The sequence below is a fragment of the Lissotriton helveticus genome, chromosome 10 (genome assembly GCF_964261635.1).
Source record: "Lissotriton helveticus chromosome 10, aLisHel1.1, whole genome shotgun sequence".
NCBI classification, from domain to species: Eukaryota; Metazoa; Chordata; class Amphibia; order Caudata; family Salamandridae; genus Lissotriton; species Lissotriton helveticus.
Window position 1 is genome coordinate 807,002,449 of NC_136071.1, and position 23,598 is coordinate 807,026,046.

General features: G+C 40.6%; 1 protein-coding gene across 1 annotated transcript in view; it reads right to left on the reverse strand.

The window, feature by feature from the left end:
- The window catches only part of LOC144785494 (mycolipanoate synthase-like), a 170,061-nt gene that overhangs the window by 55,638 nt on the left and 90,825 nt on the right, over positions 1 to 23,598 (reverse strand). The window contains exon 5 of the mRNA XM_078664363.1: positions 5,180 to 5,383. Coding sequence (XP_078520489.1) covers positions 5,180 to 5,383 — 204 coding nt within the window. The remainder of the gene's footprint in view (positions 1 to 5,179; positions 5,384 to 23,598) is intronic.

Consider the following 23,598-nt stretch of genomic DNA (forward strand, 5'->3'; position numbering starts at 1 on the left):
CACACTACACTGTCCGTCACTCCCCTCTACGACAGTCCACTCTACTCTATGACAAGGCAGTGTACTCTATGACACATCGTTTCACTTTATGCCACCCCTCTCTAGAAGACGTCAAATTACTATAAGTTGAGCATCTCCATACACAGTGTTGTCAACTTTCTTGCCACACTACCTTCATTATAACTCATGCCTTCTAGATGTACTGCTTATACCCTTACATAGTGCATAGCTTATAGCCTGTTAAATGATAGCATTCCTAACAAGACTCATCACATGTGTAATGAAATCATTTATGAGAACACTTTGCATGGTAGAGTGCTGAGGTATAATTAATGTAGGGTGGTGGGCAAGTTGACAACACTGTGTATGGTGGTGTGTGGCTTACACTAATTTGAAGGTGGTGCATAAATTATTCGTTTAAGTTATAACTATACCTTTAGAATTTCTAATTCTTGTCTAATTTACATTTGGGTTTGTGAAGAATACATTATAAATTAAAGTTTTTTTCTATTACTTTAGGATTTCTAATGTTTGTTTAGTTTAAGTTGGGTTTGTATAGAAAGAATAACTAAAGTTTTCCTAACTATAAAAACTTATCCTTAACCATAAGAGTGCTACAAATCAGTAAATCTACGCTAAGTAATAGAAATCTGAAACTGATTACGTATGGTACTCCATTATGGCACATTTGTGACTGCACTTTAGTCCCCACGCTGAATACAAATAGTTATACACTGAAAAAACATTCATCTCTTGGTGTCCACCTCGAACACAGCCTCAATGCAATCTGATAATCCATTATTTTCAATCTCCAACAAATGGGTTCAACCAATTTCCTCCTAATCCAGTGGTTAGCAGTGGAAAAAAAGCAAATGGGCCTCTATTTCTGAATGTGTTGAACAAAGGGGACACACATCTGAAATTATTACAGTTGTATGCCATTTGCAACAGAAGCAATTAACTGGAAGCATTGCTATTATAAATTTCACATATAATGATTTGGCTTCTGGTGATTCAATTTTATCAAGTATGAGCTTAAACTCCCAAATTGGTTTGATATCCAAGAACTTCCCAGCCAAACTTCCCAGATCCATCTCCTGAAATATCTTGTTGGAGACAACCTCTGAATATCTGTTATCTATGGGTATCACAAGCTTAGATATAGAATCCGTCTTTTCCAATAGTCCAGGGAGCCCAAGTAAATGAAACGAAGACTTGACATATCTGCCATGGTAATCTATAACTTGTGTCCAATTCTCTTATCTCTTGAAGAGAGTTCCAGTAAGGTTCCAATTGGGTGCAAGAGCACATTCTTACCCAATACAGAAGATAAATACAATATTTTGAACTTTAGCGGTGAGGGCTTAGCACCTTGGCGCACTAGTTGATTATTCAATTATTAATGCAAATTTTTTTTTTATCAAATACTGGAGCTCACTCCTAGTGGTCCACCGTCCTAATGCCACTGTAAAATGAAACAATAAATGCAAACAAGAGGAGCGCCAAAAAAGTCTCAATACGTGCATCAAGTCATGATTTGCAAATCTTCCAATAGTCCTTAGGTAGTAGGTACAGTTCAAAAAAGGTCCTTCTTCTTTATTTTAATATTAACAGTTCAATTTCAAAATATGAAATCAGCCAAGATCTTCTTCTCTATCATATCAATCACAATTCATTTCAACATATTAGATCAGCCGACGCGTTTCGTCCTCTAGGGACATCATCAGGGCTTGAGTACTGCACTGCTCAATCTGTGTTTTTATCTGTTCAATTCCTCATGGTATTTACCTTTATTTTAGAAAATATCTCACAAGACTCACTTAATGACGTGTACTTAATTTTCTCTCTATTTCACTATTTCACACTCCTTCGGCACGGCACAGTAAATTCTGTTTGGCAGGATTTATCAGGCCGTGCCAAAGGAGAGCGTAATATACAGACAGAAGAACGCATTGTTGACACAGAATACATAAAAGGAGAAAATATCGAGTACATTTTGAAACAGAAATAGAGTCTAGCATTGAAGTTGTGAATATTCAGAAAAAGAAGGAGTGTGAAATAGTGAAACAGAGAGAAAATTAAGTACACGTCATTAAGTGAGTCTTGTGAGATATTTTCTAAAATACAGGTGAATACCATGAGGAACTGAACAGATAAAAACACAGATTGCACAGTGTAGTACTCAAGCCCTGATGATGTCCCTAGAGGACGAAACACGTCAGCTGATCTAATATGTTGAAATGAATTGTGATTGATATGATAGAGAAGAAGATCTTGGCTGATTTGATATTTTGAAATTGAACTGTTATTATTAAAATAAAGAAGACAGAACTTTTTTGAACTGAACCTACTGCCTAGGGACTTGTTATTGGAAGATTTCCAAATCATGGTTTGATACACGTATTGAGACTTTTTTGGTGCTCCTCTTGTTTGCATTTACAGAAGATATATATATTTATTTATAGGCAAAACCCAGAGTGGCTAATGATGCCCCTTCATCCCCTTCTCAACAATGATAATAAATAGAATATTAACCTCTGCATATCTGCATGTATGATTTATGGCAGGATAATTTTCATGTGTATTTGTTTTAGAAAATGGTATTTAACTAAAACCAGGAATCAAAAGGTTACATTTGTGTAATACGGTAAACTGAGGAAGACTTGAGTCCCTTTATATAGAGTAGTTATAAAACGCAAATGCCTTTGTATGTCAATTTAACTGTATTATGGTAAACAACTTAAATTTGACCTTGAACTCTAGTAATAAAGGTGTTACTCTGCATTTATTAATACAATTGTTTCTAATAACGAGTTATTGGGCCTCACTTATTTTCACTGCTGGTATTAAGGTTTGTGATCTGTAAGTAACACAGATGTCAGTAGTGAGCACTTAATTGACGTAGTCATTTTGAGTAATTTTAGACATAAGAGTGAAAATACTCAGTCTTTGTGAATTCTTCTTTTGACTTTTCATAAGCAGTCATCAGTGGTTTTATTTTGCCCTTATGCATTACCTTGAATGTTTGAAACCTGCACACAGCAACTTGTTGCACTACACAAGGGATTATTTCTCACCTTCTTTTGCGGACAACTGATGCACAGGATAGAATTGCATACAATAATTCTAAGCACTGCTAAATATTTCAACCTAAATTGATGCCTTTTCCATTAGGGTTTTACATAACAATAAAACAAAAATCATGTAAGAAAACATTGTGTTTGCCATTTCTTCCTTTGCTATTAATCCATTATCTCTACTCTTTTTTAATTTGTCGAAAATACTTGATTGACTTTTATGTTACACTGTACATCATACAAAAAAAAATTAACATTACACTTCCTTACTTATGTTTTTTTTTAAAGATTGAAACAGGGAATTCCCTGTTCGATTTGAACTAAGTTGTGGACAGGAATATAACAAGACATAGACAATAACCGTAGAATGTTTAGGTTTAAAATAATTGAAAATTATTCTGGTGTGTTTGAGGCCATGTTTTTGTAGGAGTGAACTTCAAAGGTAATCAGCCACCTGAATGAAACAACATTTAATTATCAGTTAGAGAATTGGACTTATTACATCAGGTGCAGTGGAGTGGCCCAAGAAGTGAACTGAAGGGTAGCTTTCAAAAATGCCAAAAACTGGCAAACTTTGAGGAGTTATTTTTTAAATGCTGGTGCTATGGCAGGAGAATGTACAAAAATGTAGAAACAATCCCTTGAAATGTTTCAGCGAGTTAACGTTTTCCCTTTTTGTGTTGAGTTATAGGTTTTATGTGTATCTTTATTCAATGCCTTTAGTAAAGTTACTGTATTGGAACTTCTGGGTGCCTGATGCTTTTGACACCCTTAAGATAAGATAGTATAGTTTATGAAAAAAGCTATTTAAAATAGGAGTGGGTGCTGTAGTTTATAACATTTATGACAACATGTCATTTTGAATAGTTTCTCTTTCTCTTTTTAGCCATAGTAGACAGAGCAAGATGTGGGGATGACAGTAAGGGTGATGTATTTTTTGCACATTTGCATTATTTCGTTGAAGGAGGGATTATTGTAAAATTAATGAGTTGTTGTTGAGGATTGATGCACGCAAGGAATTACGGCCTTAGAGAGTTACTGATGAGTCCATGGCAGCTACTTGGGAAGTATGGTCATTTCCCCACCCTTCCTAATACTTTGTTAATGCAGAGAGTGGCATTGTCTGAAAAAAATGATTGAATATATGAATGACCTTTTCTGGGTAGTGCACACAGTGAACTTAATTACCAACACACTTTTAATTTTTGAATGATAAGGTAAACAGACACATGGAGATGAACATATTTGGTTAAAATTATACAATAAGTCAAGTGATATGAGGCCGGAATTTGAAACAAAGTCAAATGCAGTTAGTAAGGGCCTGATTGCAATGTCGGTCGGACGAGCATCCGACCTCCACGTCGCAGACGGGAACTGCCCGACTATTAGTCGGCAGTCCCACCCGCAGCATTAGGATGCGACAGCCCTGTGGGTATTCGGAAAAAACATAAATTTTCCTATTGCAGCGTGTGCTGCAGCTGGAAAAAACCTGCAGCTCAAACTGCAACAGAAAAATGTATGTTTTCAAACATCCCTGCACCATGTACCATGGGGTACCTGGCACTTGGTGCAGATATGTTTGGAGGAACCATAGGGGCCCCTCAAGCCCCATTGAGGAGGGCCAGGGGAAAGGGGGCCCTGATAGGTGCCCCCAAAGTCACTTTCTGCTAGCATTTGTCATAGGCAGGTAGAAACCAACATTGTAATCCCGACGGCGGAGCAGAAGCAGGCACCGCAGTCATTTTTGGTTTAGTATTCCACCTGCTGCCATGACGGGCTCTGTGAGTTTCCCACCGACCTCCAGTATCATTATCTGGTGGTTGGACGGAAATTCATGATGTCAGGCGGAAAGCCTCCAATGAGCTGTCAGATGGCTTTCCACTCAACATCATAATTAGGGCCTGAAATATTTAAAAATACCAATACCAACTGTAACAAACAGATTCAGCAATACTGTTTGCATTATTATTCATTGATCTGGAAATTCACCATGTGCAACAATTTTAAGAAAACCAAAAGGAAATATAAGAATTCAAGACTAGACTTAAATGCAATCTATTTTTAGTGTTTTTTAATGTTTCATTTCAAAATCACTACTGTACCTTGTCTGATTGCTTGACAAGCATAATGCAAAGCAACCAAGGAGGATGAACATGCAGTGTCAAGCGTAAGTGATGGTCCACTGAGGTCAAAGCAGTAAGAAATCCGGTTTGCAGCGATGCTCATTGCAGTTCCAGTTCCATTATAATGGTCTGCACCGGTTGGATTTTCATTTAACATCAATTCAAAATCTCGGTTCATGAGTCCTGTAGAAAAGAGTTACCATGTGATTTTCTAGACTAATTGCAGAAATTATGAATAACACAAGAGCTGTAAATATAATGGAGCTAAGAAACTTAGGGGCCAATTACAATGGCGGAAAGTCTGCCACCACCGGGCCGGCGGTGAGGACCGCCGGCCCGGTGGTGGCGGAATTCCCGCCAACAACCTGAATATTCCCACCGCCAAATTAGGATGGCAGTGGGAATGGGAAAGGTACAGCAGCGGACGGAAAGAGTTTCTGCCGTGGTCCTGCAAGGCGGTCCTTTTTCGCCCGCCTTGCGGGACCAGGTACAATGGGGTTATGGTGGCGGTGCCGTGCAGGAATCGCCATAGGCATTGAGATGCCTGTCTTTTTTTGGTGGCGATGCCGCCGCAAAAAGACAGGCGGTGAATGCATTTAGGGGCCAGTTGCGGGCTCCCGGGATGGGGTGGAGGGGTGGCCTGCTTTACATGGGGGTACCTATGGTACCCCATACATATGCATGTACAAGGTGGTAGGCACCGCACGTTTTCTGTCAAGTTGTATATGCATATGTAATACATGTCTTTTTACATTGTGGCGGGTGCTGCCGCCAACCGCAATGTAAAAATACGGGAAGCCCGCCAGTGTGGCAGGCGTGTCCTGATTAGTATTGCAGAACCGCCGCACCTATGGCGGGCGGTCCCTTTTGACTATGCGGCCCGCCATCGTAATCGGCCCCTAAGATTTTGTGAAAGAACACATTTTTAAATGGCATACCATTTTATAGCTCAAGCTCATAACTATACAAATTGTGGCTCTTAGAAATAGTATTATCTAGAAATTGTAGAGGCAGAGTCATCAGAAGTGGAATGCTATGATATTTTACAATCTGCATGGTTGGCTTTTACTAAGTACTTAGCAGTTTCAACAGAAAACCTATTCATAAGAATTTAACATAGGCAACATTTGAAAGTATTGTGCAAACAGTGTAGGTGGCACACTGTTTCGGTGTTGAGGTGCTATGAACTGTGAACAAGAATTGAGAAGATTCAATGCTACAAAGAAGCACAGTGTTTGCTGTCTGAGCATTGTTTGTTCCAAACAATCTGCTGCTTTTAAGATGACCATGTTTCAAGGCCAATATACTGTCAGGTAAAGAAAGGGTCCAAGGGAAATTTATAGACCTGGGGCTAAGTCCCCTATCCATATATGACAACAACAAAAAATCAGAGGGTCTCAAAGAGGAGTGTATAGACAAACGTTGCAGCAGTACATACATCAGGGAAATATAAACACAGGAGTCTCAATTAAGAGGACGGATTCCCATCACCCATCGAAGTGAAATGCTTCATCATTCGGGGATCTCCTCTTGGCTACACACTAGTGCAACCAAGGAGCTACAACTCCTTGCTAGTGTAAAGGACGAGCTTGCGGATGTTTTCAATGTAGTCCAAAACTAGTTCACATAAGATCAATGAAGCATAAGGCAGTGTGGTGAGTGTGTGGTACAGTGTAGGGAAAAAGTGAGTTAAAATTGACTACCAGGGGAAAATAAGTTTATTCAGTATCCCGTGGTGTCAACAGTTGAAAAACAGTGAGGGCGCGATCTGAATATATGTACGAGCGCGCTAATGAGGAGATCTACATGTTTCAGCCAATCCAGATCTTACTATGATCATGGCTTTCTTCACAATCTAGGTGTAACTACTGCACTGCAAGTGTGAAAAACCTAGCACAAAATATGAGGAACCATACAACCATATACCTGTGTACGGCAATCTGTTGGCACTATAGGTATAGGTGTTGTACTCCCGTATCAAATCGGGAGGGAACCAGGCGGTCTGTGACTCTCAGGATCCGGCCAGGGGTAACAACGGATTAGAGAGTTGCCTCACGCCCATAACTGTTGCCAGCAGCGGTGGGTTCCCTCCTGATTTGATTTGTGCTAGGTTTTTCACACTTGCAGTGCAGTAGTTACACCTAGGTCCTGAAGAAAGCCATGGTCATAGTAAGATCTGGATTGGCTGAAACATGTAGACCTCCTCATTAGCGCACTCGTACATATATTCAGATATTGCCCTCACTGCTTTTGGTTTTTTTTTATTAAAATTTTATTGAGGAAAAAACAAAAAATTCAGAGCACAATCAGCGATACATTAACACCAAAGCATAAAATGTGTCACAGTACAGTCGGAAAAGCATAGTAATCATATCTATTGAGGACTCGGTGGTAGGTCCCCCCTGAAAATCAAAACACAATCAACACTACATAATACTATGACATAGAAAAGCATATTATACAAAGGAATGACAGCCAGGTTATTTCAGTTGGGGTCTTGTCGTAGGAGTCTCGACCTATCCATAGTTTGTGGTAGGGGAGCTAAAAATCTCGCCCCTATATGCATTCCATTTTCACCACTTTTTATCACATTTTTTGGGGCACCCTCTGAGTTTGTAAATGTTTTTTTCAGCAACCATTGCCCTATCCATCTCCGCCGTCCATTCCACCACTAACGGACGGTCCGGAGCACTCCACTTCATCGCTATCGAACGTTTTATAAGGAGACATCCCAGGGCCAGCCATTGGTGTTCTATCTCCGTCAAATCTGTCGCCCCCCCATATATTGAGGAGACCCCCCCTAGATGTCATTGGGATCTGTTTCCCCAGCGCCTCCGCCATTTTGTTGGTCGCCCTGATCCATAGGATTAGAATTATGGGGCAGTCCCACAGGGTGTGATAGAAAGTACTAGTCAGGCCGCAGGTAAGCATAGGTCGGTTGGGCGTCTACCAAGTTTGGCCAGTAGGGGACCTGACATGTATGTCCTATGTAAGATTTTGAGTTGTATCAAACGGAAACGGTGACTAATTGCCCATTCCCGTGGGGACATCAGCGCCCTTTGCCATTCCTCATCCTCGAAGTGGTCCACCTCCCTCTCCCACTTGTCGCGCAGGGCCTGAAAGGAGTCAGGCAAATTATTACAGAGTTTACGGTAGGTGCAGGAGATGGCCTTCTTTAGGAGGGGTTCAGAGAGTAACCTATCCTCAAGTGGCGAGGCCTCGAGGAGGGAAGAGAGGTCACGTACATTTGTAAGGATAGCATGTTTGATCTGGAGATATCGGAAGGCCTCCCCTTGTGAGAGTGAATGTTTCTGTTGTAAGTCAGGGAAGGATAGGAGTGCCCTCTTATGTAGTAAGTCTCCCAGCGCGGATATACCAATGGTGTCCCATTTGTCAAAGCCCAGGTGGAAACAAAGGGAGCCAAGGGCCTGAGAGGACCAGAGAGGAGTGGCTTTGGTGAATCTGTTGGCCCAACCCTCACTGTTTTTTAACCGTTGACACCCCGGGATACCGAATAAACTTATTTTCCCCTGGTAGTCAATTTTAACTCACTTTTTCCCTACACTGAACCACACACTCACCACACTACCTTATGCTTCATTGATCTTAGGTGAACAGTTTTGGACTACATTAAAAACATCAGCGAGCTCCTCCTTTACACTAGCAAGGAGTTGTAGCTCCTTGGTTGCACTAGTGTGTAGCCAAGAGGAGATCCCCAAATGATAAAGCATGCCACTTCAGTGGGTGATAGGAATCTGTCCTCTTAATTGAGACTCCTCCTGTGTTTATATTTCCCTGTTGTATGTACTGCTGCAACATCTGTCTATACACTCCTCTTTGAGACCCACAGATTTTTTGTTGTTGTCATGTTTCAAGGACTACAGATGCATAGTGGTTGGGTCTTCCTTAGGACAAAAGTAACAGTGGGTGGTCATTTGTATCATAGTTAACTACACAAAATATCGAATTCAAAATATAGAATTACCAAAATATCGAAGTCAAAATATAGAATGGACAAAATATTGAATGGACAGAATATAGTGGTGAAAAATATCGAATTTAAGATAAGTAATTTAATATCGATTTTTTTAAATATAGAAAGTCAAAATATCGATGTATATAATATAGGTATTAAAATATATCGAATTATTTATAATATCGAATTTTTTAAAGTGTTTTGTATGTTAGAATATGTGTGAAAAGTGTATATTTTTTTGTAATTTGTTTTAAGTAATACATTTTATGTTATTTAATTTTTGCATAATTTAATTCTGTAGCGGGTTGTGGGTTTATGGGGGAATAGGGTGGGAAGTAATTTAATTATATTAAATTAAATATTAATTTTTAGAAATGACTAATTCTTTTTTATTTAATTTTGCGTTTTAATTCTGTAGCTGGTTGTGGGTTTTTAGGAGAATAGGGTGGGACGTAATTTAATTGTAATTAATTAAATATTTTAATTTATTTGTTGGTATTCATTTTGAATTTATTGTTAATTTTTAATTGGTAATTAACTAATTTTTAATTGGTAATTAATTGTTATTAATTGATAATTATGTTAATTTTATTAATTTATTTTCCATAGTGGGTTGTGGGTTTAAAGGGGAATAGGGTGGGAAGTAATTTAATTGTAATTAAGTAAATCATTTTTATTTATTTATTGGTATTGATTTTTAATTTATTGTTAATTAATTGTTAATTGGTAATTAATTTGTATTAATAGGTAATTAATTTTAATAATATAACTAATATTTATTTGCATTTTTAATTGATTAATTATTACATAATATTAAATTGGTAATTAATGTTATTTTTTTTATTGGTATTGATATTTAATTTATATTTATTAATATATTAAATCTTTACTTTCCCTACTGTTAAACTCACTAGCATGGAAATAGTAATTTTTACCCCTAGGCTATCCAACGCTTTTCCTACTGTTGCACTCTCTGGAGTGGGAATAGTCATTTTTATCCCTATGCTATCCAACGCTTTCCCTACTGTTGCACTCTTTGGAGTGGGAATAGTCATTTTTACCCCTACGCCATCCAACGCTTTCCCTACTGTTGCACTCTCTGGAGTGGGAATAGTAATTTTTACCCCTACGCTATCCAACGTTTTCTCTACTGTTGCACTCTCTGGAGTGGGAATAGTAATTTTTACCCTCACGCTATCCAACGCTTTCCCTTCTGTTGCACTTTCTCGAGTGGGAATAGTAATTTTTACCCATACGCTATCCAACGCTTTTCCTACTGTTGCACTCTCTGGAGTGGGAATAGTCATTTCTACCCCTATAAAATATTGTATATTTTTTAATATTATGTTATATATATATATATATATATATATATATATATATATATATATATATATATATATATGTTTAAAAACATAAAATTGTATGTTTTTTATAACTTAAATTAATTATTTAATAATTGTAAGGTTATTTAAGTATGTTTTAGTTAATTATATTCATTATTTCATTAATTTTTAATTATTTTTAAGACATTTAAAAACATTCGATATTTTGACTAAGTATATTTTTAAAAATTATATTTTTGATTCGATATTTTTGTACTTACCTGTTTGTACATAGGAATTCGATATTTTTGTATTCTATATTTTTTCCTCGATATTTTGGTAATTCTATATTATTGTATTTGATATTATGTCAGTGATTCGTATCATAATGTAGCATTAGGCTTGGTGTAGCAATGAGCTATCAATCACAGCGAGTAGTGAACGTTTATGATTTCTATAATTACGTGATCTCATGAAATGGTACATGGCATCTGTACAGGCCCACTCACGTTATGCCTGCGAAGAGCAGCTAGCCAACAATGCTCTTATGTGAACTGCATTCACATATGTGAATTGCATTCACATAAGAAATTCATTTTTGTTAAAACGTTTATGGTTTTATCTCTTTGTAAGAGGAAACTAATTAATTTTAGTTTTTAAATGTACTATTGCAAACTGATGTGTCAGGACAGTAATTTACCATGGGTTGCAAAACCATTTAGAAGATATCAATATCTCCCATGGGATACCCTCTTTTATTGGTTACATTATACCCAGGGTTGCCCTGCTCTTATCATAAAGATTATGTTAATGGTCATGGTTGGGTATGATGAAGAGGAGGTAATGGTAGCTAGACTATGACATAGATCCACTAAAATTGCATAGAAGTCTATTAACAAAAGCATTTTTGAGTATGGGAAATAGTGCTACAGTATTACTACTCTACATGTCCTCAATTATATCACGTCTCCAGCTGGTCATCTTCCTTTACCACTGTCCTGCTCCTATTGCATTATTGCAGAGGTGTCTGCACACATAGGGGTACGTTTTTGCAGTGAATGTGGGAGACAATGTTGGAGACAATGGAGAATAGTTACTATTTAATTGGTTTGATTGAGGGAAATATGGGGAGGGCTTAAGAAAGGTAAAGCAGATATCAAAACACACCCACACAAGATTAAAAAAAATTGCTATTCACAAAAGTCACACTTAAATCTGCTATTGTATTTCTACTGACAAAAAAGGCTTAAATAGTCTTAAGACAATCCTTGCAGTAAATCAAGCACCATATATAGCTGGTCATTGGTACTGCAACACACTCCCACAGAAGTCAATGGATGCAAGGAATAATACTAATGCCACACAGGAAAAACTAGGAGAATACAAATGCATTTTTTTAAATTACTTAATACATTTTCTTATTAAATCTTAACTTTTGCATGTCAGTCATTCTATCAGTCAGTCAAATACTTGTATTCTGCTAAAAGCCATAAAAAGATAAAACATCAACAACAGACACAAATACATGCATTCCAATAAGCGATACAAAATGACAAGAAATTAAATTGTGCATTATTCAAAAAAACAGGAATCAATTTGAAATCACATAAAACGTAATCACTTTATACTGCACAACTTTTGCATGTATTTAATTGAAGTCTGAAAATAAATTCAACATTATTTTAGCCTCAAATTCTATAAAACACAAATTCCAACAAGGCTTGAAGTGTATGCACACCTGCTCCTGGTTGGGGAGGGGAGAAGTTAAAGTCTTGGCTCCCCTACACTTATCAACAGGAGCAATTCATTATAGCATCAGCAAATCACACACAGGTTGCCCATGTTGGTGAATATTACTATCACCCTTTCCCTCATTTTGAGGATACATTATTTAAGGAGGAAAGAGACGATTTACATGTGGGCCGGGTCAGACTCAATTACGCTGGGGTAATCAGAGTAATTTTGGTAATTCTGCAGTACTCTTTGATGCAGAATTACTGATGATGAAATAACACCAACTCGCCAGTTTAAAATTAATTTTGGGGGGAAAAATCATACTGCGAGAGCACATATAGTAACCGCCTGCATGCACTGATGTTTATGTTCTGCACATTTGATGCTAGTTTCTTAGCGCAAAATGCATCCTCGTGTCTAATTAGTGCTAAATTCTGGTTGTAAGCTAGAGGAAAATTCTACCCCAAGCACAAATTTAGCAAGCACAAGCCGATGCTCACATTGCTATTCCTGCTCTGTTGCATTTTCTTAGATCAATAGGCATCCCTGCATCCATTTTCAACAAAAGTGGGCATTTTTCTGCTAAAAAAATAGTACTAAATGCATAATAATTTTATTTGCCTATTTCAGTGAAATCTCGCATAACTTATTGGCAATTCTGCCTGATTAGCTAATCACGTTGTTTGTGACAGGTACTGACATACATAACTGCTGAAGTGCACCAATTTATCACCCTCACAGTTGGAAATATCCTGCTCTGGCTATTTCTGACAGATCACTTTTTCTGGAATCAGTGGGTGTTAGAGGCTGTGTATGAGGGAGAGGTGTGTGAATTCTGCCTATATGTGAAGAGTAAAAGGGGGTGGTGATGGACAGAGTATCTGAAAGAAGCAGAACACTCCTACCCAGTCAAAAGATCAGGGCTTGATCCATTACTGTTTTTTAGCTCACTGCACCATCCTAGCTCAGAACCTGGCTACATGCAAATTAGTCTGACCCTGGCCCAGTGCATCATGGGAACAGGGCAGACCAAACTACCAAGCCAATTCTTTACTAGAAAGGAAACAAGCTTCCGGGGACCGGTTTCTGGCATTACAGCCGTCTTCGGCCCGGCTTGCTTGAATCCTGATGGTGCAGTGAGCAAGGGACTCACATCTGAGTATACCCTTCCACACGTGTGGTGGCCAAAACGATTCATAAAAGGGGGTGGTGATGGACAGAGTATCTGAATTAAGCAGAACACTCCTACCCAGTCAAAAGATCAGGGCTTGATCCATCACCGTTTTTTAGCTCACTGCACCATCCTAGCTCAGAACCTGGCTACATGCAAATTAGTCTGACCCTGGCCCAGTGCATCATGGGAACAGGGCAGACCAAACTACCAAGCCAATTCTTTACTAGAAAGGAAACAAGCTTCCGGGGACCGGTTTCTGGCATTACAGCCGTCTTCGGCCCGGTTTGCTTGAATCCTGATGGTGCAGTGAGCAAGGGACTCACATCTGAGTATACCCTTCCACACGTGTGGTGGCCAAAACGATTCATAAAAGGGGGTGGTGATGGACAGAGTATCTGAATTAAGCAGAACACTCCTACCCAGTCAAAAGATCAGGGCTTGTTCCATCACCGTTTTTTAGCTCACTGCACCATCCTAGCTCAGAACCTGGCTACATGCAAATTAGTCTGACCCTGGCCCAGTGCATCATGGGAACAGGGCAGACCAAACTACCAAGCCAATTCTTTACTAGAAAGGAAACAAGCTTCCGGGGACCGGTTTCTGGCATTACAGCCGTCTTCGGCCCGGCTTGCTTGAATCCTGATGGTGCAGTGAGCAAGGGACTCACATCTGAGTATACCCTTCCACACGTGTGGTGGCCAAAACGATTCATAAAAGGGGGTGGTGATGGACAGAGTATCTGAATTAAGCAGAACACTCCTACCCAGTCAAAAGATCAGGGCTTGATCCATCACCGTTTTTTAGCTCACTGCACCATCCTAGCTCAGAACCTGGCTACATGCAAATTAGTGTGACCCTGGCCCAGTGCATCATGGGAACAGGGCAGACCAAACTACCAAGCCAATTCTTTACTAGAAAGGAAACAAGCTTCCGGGGACCGGTTTCTGGCATTACAGCCAGAAACCGGTCCCCGGAAGCTTGTTTCCTTCCCAGTGTAAGAATTGGCTTTTGTAGTCTGGTCTGCCCTGTTCCCATGATGCACTGGGCCAGGGACAGACTAATTTGCATACAGCCGGGTTCTGAAACTGGGATGGTGCAATGAGCTAAAAAACGGTGTTGGATCTAGCCCTGATCTCTTGACTGGGTGAGAGTATTCTGCTTAATTCAGAGACTCTGTCCCTCACCACCCCTTGTTGTAAATATTTTTGTCCACCCTAAGCGTGGAAGGGTATACTCAGACATGAGTCCCTTGCTCATTGCATCATCAGGATTCAAGCAAGCCGGGCCGAAGACGGCTGTAATGCCAGAAACCGGTCCCCGGAAGCTTGTTTCCTTCCCAGTGTAAGAATTGGCTTTTGTAGTCTAGTCTAGTCTGGTCTGCCCTGTTCCCATGATGCACTGGGCCAGGGACAGACTAATTTGCATACAGCCGGGTTCTGAAACTGGGATGGTGCAATGAGCTAAAAAACGGTGTTGGATCTAGCCCTGATCTCTTGACTGGGTGAGAGTATTCTGCTTAATTCAGAGACTCTGTCCCTCACCACCCCTTGTTGTAAATATTTTTGTCCACCCTAAGCGTGGAAGGGTATACTCAGACATGAGTCCCTTGCTCATTGCACCATCAGGATTCAAGCAAGCTGGGCCGAAGACGGCTGTAATGCCAGAAACCGGTCCCCGGAAGCTTGTTTCCTTCCCAGTGTAAGAATTGGCTTTTGTAGTCTGGTCTGCCCTGTTCCCATGATGCACTGGGCCAGGGACAGACTAATTTGCATACAGCCGGGTTCTGAAACTGGGATGGTGCAATGAGCTAAAAAACGGTGTTGGATCTAGCCCTGATCTCTTGACTGGGTGAGAGTATTCTGCTTAATTCAGAGACTCTGTCCCTCACCACCCCTTGTTGTAAATATTTTTGTCCACCCTAAGCGTGGAAGGGTATACTCAGACATGAGTCCCTTGCTCATTGCACCATCAGGATTCAAGCAAGCCGGGCCGAAGACGGCTGTAATGCCAGAGACCGGTCCCCGGAAGCTTGTTTCCTTCCCATTGTAAGAATTGGCTTTTGTAGTCTGGTCTGCCCTGTTCCCATGATGCACTGGGCCAGGGACAGACTAATTTGCATACAGCCGGGTTCTGAAACTGGGATGGTGCAATGAGCTAAAAAACGGTGTTGGATCTAGCCCTGATCTCTTGACTGGGTGAGAGTATTCTGCTTAATTCAGAGACTCTGTCCCTCACCACCCCTTGTTGTAAATATTTTTGTCCACCCTAAGCGTGGAAGGGTATACTCAGACATGAGTCCCTTGCTCATTGCACCATCAGGATTCAAGCAAGCCGGGCCGAAGACGGCTGTAATGCCAGAAACCGGTCCCCGGAAGCTTGTTTCCTTCCCAGTGTAAGAATTGGCTTTTGTAGTCTGGTCTGCCCTGTTCCCATGATGCACTGGGCCAGGGACAGACTAATTTGCATACAGCCGGGTTCTGAAACTGGGATGGTGCAATGAGCTAAAAAACGGTGTTGGATCTAGCCCTGATCTCTTGACTGGGTGAGAGTATTCTGCTTAATTCAGAGACTCTGTCCCTCACCACCCCTTGTTGTAAATATTTTTGTCCACCCTAAGCGTGGAAGGGTATACTCAGACATGAGTCCCTTGCTCATTGCACCATCAGGATTCAAGCAAGCCGGGCCGAAGACGGTTGTAATGCCAGAAACCGGTCCCCGGAAGCTTGTTTCCTTCCCAGTGTAAGAATTGGCTTTTGTAGTCTGGTCTGCCCTGTTCCCATGATGCACTGGGCCAGGGACAGACTAATTTGCATACAGCCGGGTTCTGAAACTGGGATGGTGCAATGAGCTAAAAAACGGTGTTGGATCTAGCCCTGATCTCTTGACTGGGTGAGAGTATTCTGCTTAATTCAGAGACTCTGTCCCTCACCACCCCTTGTTGTAAATATTTTTGTCCACCCTAAGCGTGGAAGGGTATACTCAGACATGAGTCCCTTGCTCATTGCACCATCAGGATTCAAGCAAGCCGGGCCGAAGACGGCTGTAATGCCAGAAACCGGTCCCCGGAAGCTTGTTTCCTTCCCAGTGTAAGAATTGGCTTTTGTAGTCTGGTCTGCCCTGTTCCCATGATGCACTGGGCCAGGGACAGACTAATTTGCATACAGCTGGGTTCTGAAACTGGGATGGTGCAATGAGCTAAAAAACGGTGTTGGATCTAGCTCTGATCTCTTGACTGGGTGAGAGTATTCTGCTTAATTCAGAGACTCTGTCCCTCACCACCCCTTGTTGTAAATATTTTTGTCCACCCTAAGCGTGGAAGGGTATACTCAGACATGAGTCCCTTGCTCATTGCACCATCAGGATTCAAGCAAGCCGGGCCGAAGATGGCTGTAATGCCAGAAACCGGTCCCCGGAAGCTTGTTTCCTTCCCAGTGTAAGAATTGGCTTTTGTAGTCTGGTCTGCCCTGTTCCCATGATGCACTGGGCCAGGGACAGACTAATTTGCATACAGCCGGGTTCTGAAACTGGGATGGTGCAATGAGCTAAAAAACGGTGTTGGATCTAGCCCTGATCTCTTGACTGGGTGAGAGTATTCTGCTTAATTCAGACACTCTGTCCCTCACCACCCCTTGTTGTAAATATTTTTGTCCACCCTAAGCGTGGAAGGGTATACTCAGACATGAGTCCCTTGCTCATTGCATCATCAGGATTCAAGCAAGCCGGGCCGAAGACGGCTGTAATGCCAGAAACCGGTCCCCGGAAGCTTGTTTCCTTCCCAGTGTAAGAATTGGCTTTTGTAGTCTGGTCTGCCCTGTTCCCATGATGCACTGGGCCAGGGACAGACTAATTTGCATACAGCCGGGTTCTGAAACTGGGATGGTGCAATGAGCTAAAAAACGGTGTTGGATCTAGCCCTGATCTCTTGACTGGGTGAGAGTATTCTGCTTAATTCAGAGACTCTGTCCCTCACCACCCCTTGTTGTAAATATATCTGAAGAGTGGCTGAAGGAAAGAGTGGCATGAATCGTGGTACAAGAACAAGTTGTGAGCAAGGTGTGTTGAGTTATTACCTGGCTTTAGATTGCAGTTCTGTGGAACAAGCTGGCCATAAAGGAGGTCAAGGCGCATAAGCATTTGCCACCTCTAACCTGGAGAACTTATTCACCCACTTCCTCTCATCTTGCCACATTTTCTTGAGGTCTCTGAAGTGCATTCCTCCACCACCAATACATTGACATAGTCTAACAACTCTGCCACATGGCTTCCTTCGCCACTTCACTGAAGCTGCATGGAGACATATCAATTAGTACCTTGTAGCAATCAACTACAAAGGTATCTATAAGGCCTGGCTCCCACTTGGTGAAGCTCCTCTTCTGTTGGACTGGGGCAAGCTGCATTTTGGGGTTTGGGAGTGTTGTGTGGCATTCTGTTAGTGAGGCAGTCCAAGGGGAATAGGGTTGGCACTAGATTGTAATGTATGTTTATGCGATCCAAGGGTTAACATATTTCAAACGTGTGACATTTTGATAACATGTGTGCTGTTTCCCTATTACCATCTATTCCAAGAAATCTGCTGTAAGAAAATTGATTATTAGTTAGGAAGAATGTGAATCCTTGCAAACTAATAAGTAGACAGTCTTGTCGGGTTCAACACAAAGGTTCAATAAATAAATCTGGACTCTACACCTGATAGCTATGGCACAGAGCAAATAAGCTTACCTTAAGGAAAAGTGTGCAAATTATTTAGCAGTAACAAAACAATTTAAAACTCCAAACACAACAGAATAAAAATACCACAACTACTTTCGAAAAACAGAGACATACATTTTTTAAAGTCACTGAGCGGAACTAGAGATATGACTTTTAAGTTTTCAAGCAAAAAGTGCCAAAGCAGCAATCCAAAGTCACTGTTTATGGCTGACTGGGACCTAGGTGCAATTTCAGGCCCATTGCAATGGAGCAGAGGTCAGATACATCAAGCTGGCCATTTCAGTCAAAGTTTTGACCTTTTGAAAGAGTATGTTTATGGAAGTAGAAATCCCCTAGCTGTACAAGGATGAAGGCTGCATTCACCAAAGTCCTCTTGTAGTAGGATAGCTGTTGGACGAGGTCCTGCTGAAGCCACTGGTTTTGGCAAGAAACACTTTGAGTTTTAAAATTTACATTTCAAGCCTGCCAAATTCCCCTCATAAGTAGAGGCCACTCGAAAAACCAGTCCAGATTCAGTAGCAACTGATGACTCCAGGAAAAGTGCTGCTTGTAGCTTTCTGTGTCCCTGTAGGTACACAGGAATTCAGCCAAATGACCCTTGGAGTCCACGTATCACCTCTAGGTAGTAGTGGAAGCAGGCTCTACACTTAAGGTCTCCACACAGGCCAAAGACAGCAGGTCCAGTCCCCTCCTGTTCTTCCACAGGTCCAGATGTGTCACACTGGCTACTCCCTAACCAATGAGAAAAAAGTTCCCAAGAGCATACATTCTCATTTTAGCTGCACATCATGTTTGGCTTACTGCAAACCATTCTTGAGTGCACTAGTGTCAGAATTCCCACAAGACTGAACCTTTCTGCCTCTAGAGGAGGCTGGTGGACCAGCTATAGGTATGTCTAAGGAAGTTAGCAGTCCCTCCTACTCAACCACACCAAACTTGTTCTGGAACCACAGTCCCCTTCCACTCCAATAGAATCCCTTTTTCCAGGTCTCAATTTAAAGTTAACTATGAATGGGCAAGCCTCACCCTTGTATCTTTCAAGTTAATTGCATTCCTGAGCCCTTCCCAATTGCCCTTCCTGAGCTGAGATGAATCACATTCCTCATACCCAAGTCTTCTTGCCAAAAGGCCTAAGCCATTGTCTCTGGTCTGTAAGCAGTTTTCACAGTTCATCAAGGGAAAGCACTGACAGGGTTATGGCTGTTGCAGGCAGGCTAAAAGCAAAGCTAATTAGTCTATAGAAGCTTTGAGGCAGGAAAAATACAACTTTTTCAAAGTTACTTTTCGTGTAAATTTATTTTAAAAATCCCACTTCAGCATGGAATTGGAATTTTAATAAATATTGATAAAAGCAGTTAACTGATTTATTTCTGTAGCTTATCCCAAACCAAAGTTATAAAACAGTATTTTAATGTCACTTTAGTTTTCCTCTTTGGATCAGCTACCACCCTGAACAGTGAAATTAGCTTGTTGGGGTTCACCACTGTAGGAACATGCCAACATGAAATTCTCACTTGTTATGCTTTTAAATACTAGGAACACTAACTCATGGGCTACAAGGCCTAGTTATGAGCCTTCAATTTAATATGCAAAAGTAGAGCTCAAGCGTGGTCTAAGGATGCATGGTGTCAGATACTTGATTGCCGAGCTCTGGTGGCAGCAGCCCACAATTGCAACATCCTGCCCCCCAGTGGGCACAGCCTGGGGAAACAGAGGTCCAGGGGCCCAAGGGGTTATACTGGGACCGGTTTGTGACAACAGCAACTGGAATGCCGGGAGATTGCAAGAGGAACGGACCGCAGAGAGACAGCTGTCATCTTGCGACATCGAGATGGACCTGAAGGGGCTGCTATAGTAGTAGAGGGATCATTTACATAATATTGATACATACAATATCGAAACACAAAAATATCAGAAATTAAATATTGATAACAAAAGTATCGACTTTCAAATATGTAACTAGTAAAACCACAAATTTAGAGAATGCAAATATTGTTGTTAAAAATATAGATGTTTACCTAAATCATCGGTAACTTTTAATAAAAAAAATATGTCAAAAATATCGAGTGACACAATATTGACTACAATATTATCGCCAAAATAATTAAATAATCATGTAAAACATGTCAAAATATGTTGTGATAAAATGTTGAGAAATGATAAAGTATACATTAAATAACAGTTAAAAATATCTACAATTATTTAATATATGCTGAAAAATGTATAAAATCTATCTTGAATATATGTATATAAAACTATTTAAGAAGTCTTTGAAAACTGCCAAACAATAGAAAATTAAAGTCGAACATTTATACCATTCAGTTATAATTTATGCGTTTGTAATAATAAAATATGTTTTATTTACTTTATATAACTCTTTCTTTTTAAGATAAATATATATGATCAAAAATATATAAATATACCATACATGAACTTTAAAACATTAATAAAATATATAATTTAATTAATTATAATATTGGCTACACACATACAGCTTTTTTTAAATTATTTTTCTAATCATCAACAATACTAATAAAATTACAAAAAGTATTTCTACAACATACTAAAAAAATCAAAATAAAAGTTTTAAGAATAAAAGTATAAAATTAAAGAACCACACTCCAACATAAATCTAGGAAAAAAATGTTATACACTAAAGGGATGACATTTACTATTCCTACTCCAATCTACACCAATTTTAGGAAAGCGTTGGACACTCAAGGGGTGACATTTGCTATTCAATTCAATTCACTTTTATTTTTGCTCAACTGACCATAAAAGCACATGAAAACATGTTCCAAAATAAAACATAAATAGTTAAATACATAAATGTTGTTAAAATACAGTTAATTAGAGTTCTGAGGGCTATAAGACGACACATTTTACATAATTAAAAAACTATTGGTTAGTGTGCACACTATAGTGAAAGATGTAGGAAGATAATAGTGGGGTCAAGTATTAGGATCCAAAACTAAGCATTGAAAGTGCAATATATCACAATACTACATCAATCAGGGGTGGGTTTCCAGTTCCCATGGAGAACTTTGCCCTAGTTTTCCACATGGCCAGTAGATAACGTATTAGTGAAAAAAACTAATGGCTTACTAAGATCAGTTCTTAGTATCCTTAGTCTCCTCGGGGGCACCACAAGACATGCAGCGCCTCTCATCCTAACTGGATACCAATTTTCTCCAAGAGGGATCTAACGTAATGGATCCAGGGAATTTTACTAGAGCTTGCAAGGCTGAGAATCTCAATTAAGCCTCCCCGATACTGTAGGAGATCTGGGGTAGTCCAAAGTGTCTTCCAGTACAATATTTGACGTATACCAGTTTTACCAGATTAGGGTATCATCCCTAGGTCAAGTCTAAGGGTAAGCAACGGGGTACTAATAGGAACACCTACCAGTTGTCTGATTAATTGATTTTCAACTAAATCAAGTGTGGTCGCATCCACATGGCCCCACAGCTCTGCACCATTTGAGGCTGACCCGAGAGCCTGCGATTGATAACCTTACAGGGCTGGGCTTGCTGGACGGAACAGCAATCTATATGCCATCTTGGAAATGCCCTTGTGATTTACTCTAGTTTGAGCCTGCATTGGGTGATGTGTGCCTGCCACCTCAAATGTTCAGTGACTGTAATACCCAGGTAAGTGAAAGATTGCACCTTTTCAAGGGTTGACTCTGCTAGAACAAGGTTAGACCTGGTTGTGTGCCCTGGGTTTAGAATCATGTATGTTGATGTGCTTATATTGATTTTCAAGCCCCGATCCCTAAACAATTGTTCAAAATGATCTAGGAGCTTTTGCAAGGCCATGGGGGAATTTGCCAGCAAAACAGTGTCATCAGCGAACATGAGTGCAGGAATCCTCTTGTTCGCCAGTCTAAGGGTATCTTTATCAATCTGCCCCACCTAATCTATAAGGCCGTTTATGTAAAGAGAAAAGAGCGCTGGGGCAAGTACGCAGCTCTTTCTTACTCTTCTACTTAAGGGGAAGGGCGCTGAAAGCGCACCAGCCTGGCCTCTCCTCACCTGCGCATAATTGTTCATATGCATCCTCACTGTTGTTTAATAAATCAATGGGTATTCCCATCTCTTGCAGTAGCTGCTACAAGGTGGATCTGGGGACCAAATCAAAGGCAGAGAGAAGGTCAACAAACACAACATACAGATGTCTACCCCCCAGGGTGACACCATCTGGAGCCGGAACACCTGATCAATTGTGCTTGGGCATCTCTAAAGCCCATCTGTAGGGGGGGACAAAATATAGTTCCTAGCCATCCACTCCTGCAGTGTGCTAAGTATGGCCCTACAAAACAGCTTTGCAAGCTGTCAATAAGAATTTTGGGTTTATAATTTGATGGTTCATTGTGGACCCCTTTCTTATGGATGGGTATGATTTCAGCCCCAGCCAATATGGGGGGGGGGGTTGTAGGGGTCCATTTTTAAATAATAAAGAGAAGTAAGATCCCCAGATGTCGGCCTCCCTCCGAAATACGTCACCAGGAATTTTGTCTAGATCTGCAGCTTTATTGGGTACTATGCTCTGTATTGCTAGATATATTTCCTACTCTGTTATTCCCTGGACATTGAGGGCACACCTCAGGACCGCTGCTTCAAAGATGTCAGCATTCTCTCCTGTAAAATGTGTTGATCGGCTCCTGATCCCCAATCCTATGGAGTCACTAACAGTGGGGGACTGTTCTTCCTTCTGCACATACAGGCTTTAATAATGAACCACCCAGTCACTTGCTGGAATGTTAACATCTGTGGGTTGGGACATTTCCTAGTACCACTAGAGATAATTTTCCAGAGCCGAAGGTAATCTTCACAATTGGCAGCCTGTAGCAAGCTCTCCCATTTGTCCCTTTCCCAATTTTTTTTTTAGTATCAACAAGGGTCTTTTTATGGACATGCCTGCCCTCCTGCATCAAGGACCTGTCTTGCTTCTTTATTGCCTTGACCAGTGTGGACATGTGTCTCTGCAGGTTTTGTTGTACCAGGTCAGCGGTTGCTTCCTCTCAACAGTTCACCTGGTTTCAATAAACAATAGGGCCCTTAACCTCCTTACACAGGCCAATTTGGATCTCAGAAATGGCAAACAGTGACTCTTCCCAACCCTTCAGAAAAAGTGGCACCAGACCCTCCATCCCTTCAGCCAGAATACAGAAAATCTTACTTATGCCCTCTTGCGAGGTTTCCAAGGTACACCATTTAACCGAATGTCTATTGCTAGTGACCCTCAATCTCCTGTCCAGTAGCTCTCTACAGTGGTCAGCATGTTCAACTAGGTTTAAATTCAGTGTAAGGACTAAAGCATTGTGGTCACTTTCTTGTCAAGGCACTACTTGCGTGTCTAAAAGGTGTGGCCACAGTTGAAGGCCCAAAAGAATATAATCAATCAGGCTGATGGAGTTTGGGCTATTACATTTATGAGCCCCTAGATGATCTGAACTGGTTCTGCCATTACAGGCTCC